General features: G+C 35.9%; 1 protein-coding gene and 1 pseudogene across 1 annotated transcript; both read left to right on the forward strand.

Moving 5' to 3' along the window:
- The first annotated feature begins 1,294 nt into the window (after positions 1-1,294).
- LOC130958146 (MADS-box protein FBP24-like) lies at positions 1,295-4,515 on the forward strand. The gene is made up of 3 exons (XM_057885077.1): positions 1,295-1,785; positions 1,893-1,968; positions 2,072-4,515. The coding sequence occupies exons 1-3, from the start codon at positions 1,598-1,600 to the stop codon at positions 2,285-2,287; spliced, it is 480 nt and encodes a 159-aa protein (XP_057741060.1). The 5' UTR covers positions 1,295-1,597; the 3' UTR covers positions 2,288-4,515.
- A 5,451-nt stretch (positions 4,516-9,966) lies between these two features.
- LOC130957864 (sugar transport protein 10-like) lies at positions 9,967-11,687 on the forward strand (annotated as a pseudogene).
- The last annotated feature ends 932 nt before the right edge of the window (positions 11,688-12,619 follow it).

Consider the following 12,619-nt stretch of genomic DNA (forward strand, 5'->3'; position numbering starts at 1 on the left):
GAACTTGTCTGGAGAGTTGGGACTTTGAAACGGCGCTAAGTGGAGTAGTAGGAGAAAGTGGAAGACGTTCAATAAGGTACGATTAGAATTTTCGATAGGTGAAATTACTAAAAAGTTCCTATATTAAAAATAAATTAAAGATATTTAAATAAATTCAAAAATTCGAAAAAAATTATCGAAAATGGGACGAGAATTTCCGCTCGAATCCCGTACCTATCTAAGAGGAATTTTAGTCCCCATTTCCATCTCCACGAAAAAAAATTTTCACCTTCAAATTTTCGTTCGGGACTGTCCCCATAGAAATTTTCGCGCTTCGAAAAATTTTGACAGCCCTACCCTACCTCTTGTGTAAATTAATTTAAGAATACAGCACGATACACTAGTACAAAACACGAGAAACTGATAGTGTTAGACGAACTTGTTATATCCGTGCAAATAAATGTATAGTAGTTAAAATATGTCAGTATTTTGTTTTTGAGCGGACTAATTAATGTCCATGGTAATGAATGAATGTGATATATATAAGAATGACGGTGTTTTGGACCATTTCTATAAGTTTAAAACAATAAATTTTAATAATCGATTTCATGATTAAGAGTTTTTTAAAATTTTACAAAAGATGTTATAGAAAGAATATTATTAACTCTTTATCATTTATTTTAATATCTAATAATTTAATTTTACGAATTTAATTATTATATTATAATTATCATTTTACTATTAAAATAAATATATAATATTAATTATATATAAATCTAAATTATGAATAATATATATCATGAAGGAGAAAAAGAATATCTTACAGAAAAAAATAATTTATGCGTGAAAAAACAATTCTCATAAGATATAATTTTATAATATTATAATCTTACAATATATTTACTTAGATATAATTTTTATTTTAATTTTTCTCATGACTCATAATAACTTGAACATCAAAATCCTTAAAAATATACCTCCACAATTAAAAATGACGAATTCAAAATATTAAAAACTCAAAAAATAAGAAGATGATAATGATATCATATTTTCAATTACTTTTTATAAATTTGTTGAGAGAACAGATAACTCTTAAATTAAGAACAACAAAAACACTTTTAAACACACATATATATATAACCGAAAAAAGGCAGTTTGATTTTATTTATGATGACAATTAAGAGTATATAATTAAAAAAAAAACTCTTATAGGAAGAAGAGGCGACCCCAGCCCGGAAGAGTGAGAACTGAGAAGCGATGATATGCGATGCATTGCCATTTGTGAATTATATGATATCATCTTCGCCCCTCGGACCTGCGTGGCAACGGCATCAGGCTAGGCCATATGGGTTTCTGCTATTGCATAATCATGACTTGCAAGAAATGACATATCTACCCTTGAAGCATTTATTTTCCGTGTCATTAAATTGATATCCCACACACACACACACTCACTCTCACAAGTTCAAATCTCATAAGTTTCTTCCTGATTTCACGCATTGCTTCCTAAGTAGCTTAGCAAAGAAGGAAATCGTGGGAGATCTGGTTAGGTGAGGTGTTGACTCGGATCTACTCTCTTCCTGGCTCCTTCTTATTTCTTTCAGCTGTGGAAGAAAACATGGGAAGGAGAAAGATAGAGATAAAGAGGATAGAAAACACGACGACGAGGCAAGTGACGTTCTCAAAGAGAAGGAACGGACTCCTGAAGAAGACCAATGAGCTCTCTGTCCTCTGTGACGCCCAGATCGGACTCATCGTCTTCTCCAACACTGGCAAGCTCTTTCGCTACTTCTCTCACCCCTACAGGTATAAGGCGTATAACCTTTTTATATTCCTTAGGACTTTCCTCAATTCTATCTACTTATCCTATCATATATATATATATATGAACGTGAAATTAAGATTTTGGCCAGGATGGATCAAATAATTGAAAAGTACCAACGATCTACAGGGACTCGCATAACGCCCCATGGACATTCCCACCATCAGGTACTTATATGAGACTAAGGTGCTCAATTTTCTTTCTAATCATATAGTATAATGAATGATTTGCATAAAAGTTATAGTTTTAATAATATCATCAATTTTGTAGGAAGATTTATTGACTGAGATGGCAATGTTGAGGCATCAAAATCTGAGCCTTGAGATGGGGATTCAGCGCTACCTTGGAGAGGGCATAGCTTGTCTCCAATATGAAGAATTGACTCAGCTTGAAGATGAAGTTCAAAGCTCTGTTGCAAGGGTTCGAACCGGAACCAAACAGGCCCAGAAACAACGAACCCGCATACCTACTCTAACCCCCAATTGAATGTACTATTTTTCCTCCCTGTGTCTGAATTGAAATTCCTTGAAATCATGGGTAGCATAAGTAGGCGACCTCGATGCTGGAGGAGCACGGCGACACTAGCACATTTAGACGAGTACGACGCTGAAGTCTTGAAAAAGAAATGGCTAAATCTAAGCAGCTTCAATGCGACGGCTTTGAAGAAGAGAAGGTAAGCCCAGCTTCTCCTTTCTGATTAATTATGCAATTTGCTTGGGTGGACAAGATGACTAGTGGTTGACTAGTTGATCTTGTCATTTCAGAGATGCCAGGTGTGTGCTAGCACATTCTCCATAGTCACAGTGTCATCCATGTCCAATGGGCCCAATTTAATTTTTTAAAGAAAAGAATTAATACTGGTACTCACTAACCACTCTTCGAAAAATTCAGTGGGATTTAAAAGGTACCAACGATTTACCCTTCTCGGTGTCGATGTTTATCGCCAAAACAGAGAAACCAGTGACAGTAATTGAAAGCCATTTTAGTGTCAGTTGTCAACATTTTTGAAAATCCAAAGTGAGTTGCTGCCAGTGTAATATCCTATGAATTAAACATGTTATCGAACCATTATCATCATCATTAAGTAGAACATCTCCGGTGCCTGAATTTGAAAGATGACAGGAGGTGTCTATGTTCAAACTGGTGGACGGCAACATTAGGGAGAGGTGACCGCGTTCGTGTTAATTACATGTGTCGTTGTTGCCATGGGAGGCCTTCTCTTCTCTTTGGATACGATCTTGGTATGACGGGAGGAGTTACGTCTATGGAACCATTCTTGGTTCAATTCTTTTCGGCTGTGTATAAACAAATGATGGATGATTCCGTTACCAATCAATACTGTAAATTTGACAACCAACTACTCACGTTGTTCACCTCCTCTTTATATCTTGCGGCATTAATGGAATTCAACCAGAAGATATAGAGAGGAGGTGAACAACGTGAGTAATTGTTTGTCAAATTTACAGTATTGATTGGTAGCGGAATCGTCCATCATTTGTTTATACACAGTCGAAAAGAATTGAACCAAGAATGGTTCTATAGACGTGACTCCTCCCGTGGTACCAAGATCGTATCCAAAGAGAAGGCCTCCCATGGCAGCAACGACACATGTAATTAACACGAACGCGGTCACCTCTCCCTGATGTTGCCGTCCACTAGTTTGAAGATATGTACCTCCTGCCATCTTTTAAACTCAGGCACCAGAGATATTCTACTTAGTGATGATGATAATCGTTCGATAACATGTTTAATTTATAGTATATTACATTGGCAGCAACCCACTTTGGATTTCTAAAAATATTGACAACTGACACTAAAATGGCTTTCAATTACTGTCACTGGTTTTTCTGTTTTGGCGATAACCATCGTCACCGAGAAGGGTGAATCGCTGGTGCCTTTTAAATCCTACCGAATTTTTCGACAAGTGGTTAGTGGGTGCCCAGTATCAGTTCTTTTCTTTGAAAAATTGAATTCGGCCCGTTGGACAGGGATGACACTGTGACTATGGGGAATGTGTTAGCACACACCCTGACATCTCTAAAATGACAAGATCAACTAGCCAACCACTAGTCATCTTGTCCACCCAAGGAAATTGCAGAATTAATCAGAAAGGAGAAGCTGGGCTTACCTTCTCTTCTTCAAAGCCGTCGCATTGAAGCTGCTTAGATTTAGCCATTTCTTTTTGGAGCTACAGAAACCCAATTGGTGCGCTCTCAATTGTGTTGGAAAGTAGACATCTAGGGCTTTCCAACAATATATAATAGTATATACTTTGCCCGAGTTTTGATGACGCAAACTGGCGTTCAAACGCCAACTTCCTGCCCTATTCTGAAGTTAAACGCCAGAAACAAGTTACAAACCAGAGCTAAACGCCACAAACAGGCTGCAACCTGGCGTTTAACTCCAAGAAGAGTCTCTACACATGAAAGCTTCAATGCTCAGCCCAAGCACACACCAAGTGGGCCCGGAAGTGGATTTCTGCATCAATTACTTATTTTCTGTAACCCTAGCTACTAGTTTAGTATAAAAACTACTTTTAGTGATTTATTTTATATCTTTGGACGTTTTCTTTAGACCCTGAGAGGCTGGCCATTCGGCCATGCTGAGACTATTTTCACTTATGTATTTTCAACAGTGGAGTTTCTACACCCCATAGATTAAGGTGTGGAGCTCTGCTGTTCCACATGAATTAATGCAAAGTACTATTGTTTTTCTATTCAATTCAAGCATATTTTTATTCTAAGATATTCATTCGCACCCAAGAACATGATGAATGTGATGATTATGTGACACTCATCACCATTCTCACTTATAAACGCGTGCCTGACAAACACTTCCGTTCTACATGAAAACAAGCTTGAATGTGTATCTCTTAGCCTCCTGATTTACGATCAGAGTCTTCGTAGTATAGGCTAGAATGATTGGCAGCCATTCTTGAGATCCGGAAAGTCTAAACCTTGTCTGTGGTATTCCGAGTAGGATTTGGGATGGGATGACTGTGACGAGCTTCAAACTCGCGAGTGTTGGGTGTAGTGACAGACGCAAAAGGATCAATTAATCTTATTCCAACATGAGTGAGAACCGACAGATGATTAGCCATGCGGTGACAGCGCATTTGGACCATTTTCACTAAGAGGACGGACAATAGCCATTGACAACGGTGATCCCCCAATATACAGCTTGCCATGGAAAGGAGTATGAATGATTTGATGAAGACAATAGGAAAGCAGAGGTTCAAAGGAACAAAGCATCTTCATACGCTTATCTGAAATCCTACCAATGAATTACATAAGTATTTCTATCTTATTTTCTGTTTTAATTATCAAAATTCCATAACCATTTGAATCTGTCTGACTGAGATTTGCAAGATGACCATAGCTTGCTTCAAGCCGACAATCTTCGTGGGATCGACTCTTACTCACGTAAGGTTTATTACTTGGACGACCCAGTGCACTTGCTGGTTAGTTGTGCGGAGTTGTGAAAAAGAGTTGAGATTACAATCGTGCGTACCAAGTTTTTGGTGCCATTTTAGAGATCACAATTTTGTGCACCAGATACCTAACATGGACTTGTCTTATGTCCAAAAAAATATTATGTATATTGTTATGATAATTATAATTAATTATATTAAATCGTTATTAAATATTATGTATATTGTTATGCTAAATTATAATTAGATAAATTTGTTTAGGTAAAAAAAATAAATTTAATTTTTACACATTTAAAAATAATTTTTGGTTAGGTTATTTATTTTTATCTATAAAATTTAAAAATGCTAACCACATTATAAAATTAGTCATTACAAATTTAAAAATGCTAACTATATTATAACTTTTTTAATACTAATATTTTTTAATAGTAAATTATTTTTAAATTCATAAATTTAAATAATATTGTTGTAAAAGAAATAGTAACTAAAATAATCTTAATTATTATAAGTACTTAATCTCTATGTTATATCTATCGCACTCTTCCTGACTCCCCTTTCTTCCATCTCTTCTCGTGTCTCTCTCGCTTCCCCCGTATCGCTCTACCTATCTCTCAACACAGGCTGTTTGGTTATCTAACGCCATTATTGAGAAAGTTGCTAGAAGGAACGTAACGAGAGCATCATGCCAAAAAAAAATAAAAATTCTGAATTAAACCAAGTCACGGTATGATGTGGCTAGAAGAAACGTAATGAGAGACAATAATTACTCAACACTTAAATTTAACAGGTTTATTCCTAGGTCATTTCCCAACACCCAGGACGTTGATTTACAATCATTTCACTGAGACATTCCACTTTTTAGTATCTAAATAAAAAAACATAACAAATGGGAGGGTTGCCAATGTAGAACCATGCCGTACGAATTATAATTAGACCATTCTTATATTCTACCATCTATATGCATGCACGTTGGGTTAACTAATTTACTCATGCTCACAACATTCTAGTGTTAATAGGATGATGATGCAGTTGGGATGGAAGTCATACGACCTATAATTTGTTAGCACAAGAAATTCATTCCCCTTGTTGCTATGTTTCATCAACCACAGTGACATTTTCAGTCCTCAATCCAATAACATCTCACCCATAGAGTTAATGGGCCTCAAGGCCGTTAATTCTCAGTCCAGCCTACGTAAAAAACACACTCCTACTGCATATCAAGAAGGAACTATTCAACCTGATTGAAATAAAAAACAGCACAGCATAACACTCATTCACAATAGTAAACCGTTAATCCCCCTATCATCCAGGTATAGATACATGCAAAGTGTCATCTTAAAACATTTGACTTCCCTTTACAAATACGATATTCATGCAAAGTGACTATATACTATTCCCAGACAACATATTTTCAAAAACATATTCAACAAAATGCTAGCTGAGGTTGCGAAGCAGTTCCATGACTTACATAGAGACAAAACTAAATTAATCTAATTTTTGCACTACACCCTAATTAATGACTGACAAAACATGCCGAACACACGATAGTACAGTTTGGAAGTCGTGATTACCTCCCTAGTTACGTCGGCAGGGTCCACTAGAGGTTTCGACCTCACATTCCCGCTTTGCATCGTTTCTATCGCGTCTTCGCCAAGACCAAGCGGGCGATATGGAAATATAAAAAAAATTAAGATAAGACATTTTAGTAAAATAAGGAAATACAAACAAAACGCTTGACAAATACAGATTATTATTTTTTCTGGCAGATGTCATCTTTTTTTTCCCTTTTTTCCTTTAAAAGAAATCATTTTACCATTTGGTTGTGAAAAGAATTAACATGTTTCTTACACTGACTATAGTGGCCTTGAATGTGATTATAGAACTACTTGTTCAACATACTTTTAGAATACACAAGCTGCTGCCCACGCTCAGGTGGAAGCAGTCAAAGAAACGAAAATAGAGGTGGACAAAAAAATAGAAGCTAACATGAAAGCAATTACAGAAATTAAGGTTGCAACATATATGGCTCTGAGGAATGCAGATATGACAGATTCTGTGATAGAAGCAGTCAAGGATGACCCAAGAAGGTGGCGTGAAGAACAAAACAACGATCTGGGCTATATAGAAAATTAACCAACCTCGTCAATTTCCTTGCACATCTACAAGGCAATAGAAAGTCAAAGATCATATATATAGATAATGTTAAATCTATAACAAAAAATAAGCAAAAGGGAACCATATTGGTTGTAGCAATTAAAATTTGTCCTTTTTCTTTCGGATTTGGGGTTCTTAATCAACTACATGTCCAGCACGATCATCTTACGGATGAACAACTTCCATAAAAACATTTTGCAAACGCAGATAAACTCATTCTCAAAATCTATTTCAAAGAATTTAGCAGGAGACTATACATGTAATCAAACTACTTTGGCATATTAACATTGCAAATTAGTAATTAATAACACCCTTGCTTGCTAAAATTGTGTAAACTATTTAAATTAAGTTACCATTGAAATTGAAATGGAATGCTGTTTAAACTAACTTCTGTTATTACAATTGCAAACTTTAGGGACAAATTTGTTGGGATAAAAAATTATGAACACAGTTCTACAAAGATATATAGAATCAAAACTCTAACATTTCTTAGGAAGCACATCACGTCTTCACCCAAACATGAGCATACCCACATTTTAGAGATAAAAAAACCTTATGGCATAATAGTTTCATCTGAAAAATATACAATGCATACCTCCACCGGCAGATTGCAATCGATGGCAGTCTTGCCCAGCTTCGGTGCTCCGTTTTTTGCGCATCGACACCGTCCCACCCGTAGCACAGGGCACTCTCTAGTGAAGCCGACCAATCTCCCCCAACACGTGTGGAGCCACCACCCAGGGAAACCCAGCCTCCCTCTAGCGCCGTCTGAGGAGGAGCAAGTTCTTCTCTCTATCTAGAGTTTTTATTTCCCCTCCGTTAAGTTCATCTCTTGGGTTACCCTCTTTCTATTTCCAGCGAAGAAACCTGAAGCCACCACCAAAGCCATTTTTTCTACTCCATTTACAAATACTTTACAACAAAAAAAAATCCACTTCAGATAGGCCTATTATTAGCTATCATAACGGATCTCTTAATATAACTTAATTAATATACTTCATCTCGTAATCTTCTAAACTCACATGTCTCAACATTCATGGTTTTACAGTCTTCTCTGCACACTACCACCAGCTTTTTCAGAATTGGTCTCATGAAGTAGACAGGTATCACTGAATTATTTTGCCACCATATTTCTATACGTGTGGAACATAACTTCCTTTCTACACCAAATAATTCACCTCAATCAAAATGCTAATAAACACAACTAATTCGCATGATAAGAATGTCTTTTTTTCCCCTTGTTTTTCTTGTTCTTAAAAAGGTAAAATAAAAAAAATTGTTAAAAAAGTATTTGAACTGTACAAATCTTTGAAGAAAGGAAACACTTAAGTATGCTCAATTATGTATAATAGTATATATTTGAACTTAGTTATTAAAAATACTTGTTCATTCAATATTATTGATAATCCTAATATTTTGATTTAATAAATTATATTAACACCTAAAATTTAAAAAAATAAATATTAACGTGTATGTTAATAAATTATATCACCTAAAAGTTAAAATAATAGTATCTGGGATGCTAGTTATTACAATTCACTAATTGATTAATATTAACGATATAACAATGGTTTAATATAAAAGTATAGTTGAGTTTTCCATCAAGACACTAATAAACTAATAATTAGCCGTGCAAGAATGACTTTAATAGTTTAATGCGAAAATTAGAGTAGCAGTTTTTGTGAAAATACTTATTCATCATTGATTGAAAGAATGTCCAATTTAAATATTCATTTTATTTTATTTTATTTTTATAATATTTTGACAATATATAAGATATTATAGAAATTATTATTGATATAATAAAGTATGATAATTTTTATACAAATGAAAATAATTATTATACATATTATTATTGTTATTACTATTATTTATTAAAAAATTAATTAATTAATTACTATTATTTTTTGGACGGGGTCGGAACCAAACCCAGGCCCAGAAACAACGAACCCGCATATCTACTCTAACCCCCAAGTGAATATATTTTCTCTTCACTATGTCTGAATTGAAATTTCTTGAAACCATGGGCAGCATAAGAAGGCAACCTCGATGCTGGAGGAGCACGCTTAGACGAGCACCACGCTGAAGCCCTGAAGAAGAAATGGCTAAATCTGAGCAGCTTCAATGCGACGGCTTTGAAGAAGAGAAAGTAAGCCCAACTTCTCCTTTCTGATTAATTCTGCAATTTGCTTGGGTGGACAAGATGACTAGTGGTTGGCTAGTTGATCTTCTCATTTCAGAGATATCAGGGTGTGTGCTAGCACATTCTCCATAGTCACAGTATCATCCCTGTCCAATGGGTCCAATTCAATTATTCAAAGAAAAGAACTGATACTGGCACCCACTAACCACTTTTTGGAAAATTCGGTAGGATTTAAAAGGCACCAGCGATTCACCCTTCTATGTGTCGATGCTTATCGCCAAAACAGAGAAACTAGTGAACTCATTTTAGTGTCAGTTGTCAACATTTTTGGAGATCCAAAGTGGGTTGCTGCCAGTGTAATATCCTATAAATTAAACATGTTATCGAACCATTATTATCATCACTAAGTAGAACATCTCTGATGCCTGATTTTGAAAGATGGCAGGAGGTGCCTATATCCAAACTGGTGGACGGCAACATTAGGGAGAGGTGACCACGTTCGTGTTAATTACATGTGTCGTTGCTGCCATGGGAGGCCTTCTCTTTGGATACGATCTTGGTATCACGGGAGGAGTCACGTCTATGGAACCATTCTTAGTTCAATTCTTTCTGGCTGTGTATAAACAAATGATGGATGATTTCACTACTAATCAATACTGTAAATTTGACAACCAACTACTCATGTTGCTCACCTCCCCTCTATATCTTGCGGCATTAATGGCTTCTTTCTTTGTTGCCGCAACCTCAAGATGGTTCGGACGCAAGCCATCCATATTTTTGGGTGGCTTGTTTTTCCTTATTGGAGCACTGTTGAATGGCTTCGCAATTAACCTTGGAATGCTTATCATCGGTCGAATATTTCTGGGTTTTGGTGTTGGATATTGCAATCAGGTGAGAAATGACATTATTAATATATAAGTTTTCTAATCCACACCCATTAATACTTAGTTCTTTAAGACTGATAATTATTTTTTATTTGCTCTTGTGAAAATAGTCTGTGCCGATTTACTTGTCTGAGATGGCTCCGGCTAAAATTAGAGGAGCACTCAACATTGGGTTTCAAATGATGATCACAATCGGAATCCTAGGTGCAAACCTTCTCAACTTTGCAACTTCGAAGCATAAAAATAGGTGGAGAGTATCTTTGGGAGTTGGAGCTGTGCCAGCAATTTTGCTGTGTGTAGGGTCACTTTGCTTAGAGGAAACACCAAACTCTTTGATTGAAAGAGGACAACACGTAAAAGCCAAGACAATATTGCAGAAAATCCGTGGCACTAACAATGTTGATGAGGAATATCAAGATCTTGTTGATGCATGTGAGGCGGCTAGGAAGGTGGAAAACCCATGGAAGAACATTACATGACACAGATATAGGCCACAACTCACTTTCTGCTTTTTCATTCTATTCTTCCAACAACTCACCGAAATTAATGTCATCATGTTTTATGCTCCAGTACTTTTTACCATTCCGGGCTTTGGCAGTAATGCCTCGCTCATGTCTGCAATTATTACAGGAGGTGTTAATGTTCTTGCTACACTTGTCTCTATTTTCTGTGTAGACAAATTTTGAAGAAGGATTTTGTTTCTTGAAGGTGGAATTCAAATGCTTGTTTGTCAGGTAAAAATAAATTTATATAAAAATGTGTATATGTATGTATGTATGACGTGACTAAGCAAGACTATTATTGCATGGATTGTAGATTGTGGTTGGAATCATGATCGGCATGAAGTTTGGATTGAATGGTCAAGGATCATTTAACAAAGGAGAAGCAGACATCCTGTTGGTGTTTATATGTTTATATGTTGCAGCATTTGCATGGTCATGGGGGCCACTAGGTTAGTTGGTACCAAACGAAATATGTTCTCTTGAAATTCGCCCTGCAGGCCAAGCTATTAATGTTGCAGTCAACATGGTCTTTACCTTTGGCATCGCTCAAATCTTTCTTAGCATGCTTTGCCCCTTGAAGTTTGGTCTCTTTTTCTTCTTTGCTGCTTGGGTGCTCGTCATGACCATTTTCATTGCCGTTTTGTTGCCTGAGACTAAGAACGTCCCTGTTGAAGAAATGAACCATGTTTGGAAGTCCCACTGGTTTTGGAACAAGTACATACCTGATGATGTCGTTGTTGGGGCTTACAATAATTCCAATGCTGCTCCTTGAAATTAATTAGCAAATCATTAAACAATCTCCAAATGTATGCACAACACTGCTCCCATTTTGTTCTCAGATAGGGATCAATATGGTTTTTATTCTTGCTACTTTCACAAAAACAAATGGATTTAAGAAAAAGACTTATCAGATCAAGCTTATATGCAAAGATATTCTTTGGCTTAAGGGACTTCTTCATGTAACTTCCCAACATATCAAATTATTGAGTAGAAATGTGTTTTATTCTCTTTCACTTTTACCTTTTAATATCATTCATTCCCCCCCCCCTCTTTCTTTTATTATAGCTAGCACATTTTATATGATCGTTAGATTCTCTTGGTGAGGGAAAAAAAAAGTAAATTCTCTTGGGTGAAGATTTATGGAGCAAATTAATTATTCGGTAAAATATCTCCATGGCAAAGTGATAGCTAAAAAGATAATATGTATTATATTAAACCGTTTAGTTAGTTATTATCTCTACAAGACATGTTGACCTGAATGTTGTCACATTAATATTTTGTATCCTGGAATTTAGTTTAACTAAAGAATGGAAGAAACTGTTGATGTGTTTGAAAGGGAGCGCTATAGTAGTTGATGAATCAGTTGAAGAAGGTACAATGCTTTTTGATCTGGCCATCTGAGTCGGTGAAGCAGTAAAAATGCTTGTTGAGTGCCACTATTTAGTCTGCATAGAAACCCCTTTGTTGAGAAGGATGCATGGCTTAATTACCCTATTGATCCGGGTTGGCGGAAATTGCTTTTTTGAATGCTGCTCGACCACATCTCTTAAAGTTTGTTGCATTGTTTGATATAATTTTCAATGCCTAAACTTTTTCAACAAAGAAGGAATTTGAAATGTTGGCATTGCTTTTGTAGGCTGTTGAATGGACACAAATATATAAGGAAAAATAGTTAGACATGCACTCAACATAAATAATTAACAT

This window comes from Arachis stenosperma, chromosome 10 (assembly GCF_014773155.1).
Source record: "Arachis stenosperma cultivar V10309 chromosome 10, arast.V10309.gnm1.PFL2, whole genome shotgun sequence".
Lineage (NCBI taxonomy): Eukaryota > Viridiplantae > Streptophyta > Magnoliopsida > Fabales > Fabaceae > Arachis > Arachis stenosperma.

What these genes read in the sequence shown, in the direction of transcription:
- LOC130958146 (XM_057885077.1), top strand. Translation starts at nt 1,598, where the DNA reads ATGGGAAGGAGAAAGATAGAGATAAAGAGGATAGAAAACACGACGACG. An exon ending in TACTTCTCTCACCCCTACAG is followed by an intron (nt 1,786 to 1,892) that starts GTATAAGGCGTA and finishes GATTTTGGCCAG; the next exon opens with GATGGATCAAATAATTGAAA. An exon ending in ATGGACATTCCCACCATCAG is followed by an intron (nt 1,969 to 2,071) that starts GTACTTATATGA and finishes TCAATTTTGTAG; the next exon opens with GAAGATTTATTGACTGAGAT.